Source organism: Habropoda laboriosa, unplaced genomic scaffold (genome assembly GCF_001263275.1).
Source record: "Habropoda laboriosa isolate 0110345459 unplaced genomic scaffold, ASM126327v1 scaffold5320, whole genome shotgun sequence".
Lineage (NCBI taxonomy): Eukaryota > Metazoa > Arthropoda > Insecta > Hymenoptera > Apidae > Habropoda > Habropoda laboriosa.
In genome coordinates this window covers 18,673-19,774 of record NW_017105228.1, presented here as the reverse complement: position 1 = coordinate 19,774, position 1,102 = coordinate 18,673, and the positions used below count along the sequence as shown (strand labels likewise).

At 30.2% G+C, this 1,102-nt stretch overlaps 1 protein-coding gene across 1 annotated transcript in view; it reads left to right on the top strand.

Annotated features, from left to right (window-relative positions):
* The window catches only part of LOC108578264, a 3,787-nt gene extending 2,708 nt beyond the window's left edge, over positions 1-1,079 (top strand). The window contains exons 3-6 of the mRNA XM_017941557.1: positions 53-261; positions 603-710; positions 793-954; positions 1,011-1,079. Of these exons, the coding sequence (XP_017797046.1) occupies positions 53-261; positions 603-710; positions 793-954; positions 1,011-1,079 (548 nt within the window). The remainder of the gene's footprint in view (positions 1-52; positions 262-602; positions 711-792; positions 955-1,010) is intronic.
* Positions 1,080-1,102: the final 23 nt, after the last annotated feature.

Here is a 1,102-nt window from a genome sequence, read left to right as displayed (position 1 = left end):
ATAAATAGAGGAATTTTAAGTAAAAATTCTGATAATAAAATTGATTTATCAGAAGCTATCAGGGTATTTGGTGAGCCAATTAAAAAAGGAAATGTAAAAGAAGATGTAAAAATAGACAAAATAGAATCGGCAGAAGTTTTACTGCTTAGACAGCAAGTTGACATGCTTAAAAATCAGCTTGATGATGCTAAAGGAAGAGAGTCTTTCTATCAAAATCAGATTGAAACAATGCAACGTTTATTAGAGGCTCCAAAAGATAAGGTAACATCGTTTACTGAGCAAAAAAATAATCAAGATATAGCTGTAGAATCTAATTTCAAAGAATCTATTCAGGAAGAAGAATTGAATTATTTAAAGAACAAAAAAAGAAGCTTTTTTAGTAGTTTTTTTTCTAAAAAATAATTTATTTATTACTTATTAGCTAAGGTTCAGTACTCTGTATTAAAAGTTTATTTTTATAATTGACTATCGTTTAAAAGCTCTAAATGTTAGTATTATTATACGCCAATGAAGTATATATATTCATGCTATTTATTGAGACTAGTATTTTTACGAAACAAATAAAAAGTCTTATTTCTGATGAAGAATATCGTGAATTTCAGGAAGAGCTTTTATTACAGCCTGATAAAGGGGCTTTGATCAAGAATGGTGGAGGCATTAGAAAAATACGATGTTCTCAAAGTAATAAAGGGAAAAGTGGTGGCATAAGAGTAATTTATTATTGGGTTACTGAAGATGATTAAATATTTTTTTTAGTAGCTTATCCTAAATCTGTAAAAGATAATTTAACAGATAAATAAACTAATATTCTACGACAGTTGGTTAAGGAACAATTTCATGGAAAATAACTTATTTGATGATTTGGTTGCTTCTATCAAAGAGGCTGGAGCAATTAAACGTCAGGAAATAAAAGCAAGTCGTGTAATAAAGCTAGAATTACCTGATATTAAGCAAGTACGTGAAAAAACTGGCTTGAGTCAAAATGAATTCGCAGCACGCCTTCATATTAGCCCTCGCACACTGCAAAACTGGGAGCAAGGAAGAAGATATCCAACAGGACCAGCAGCGACTTTAATTAGGATATTAGACTCTCATCCTAGTC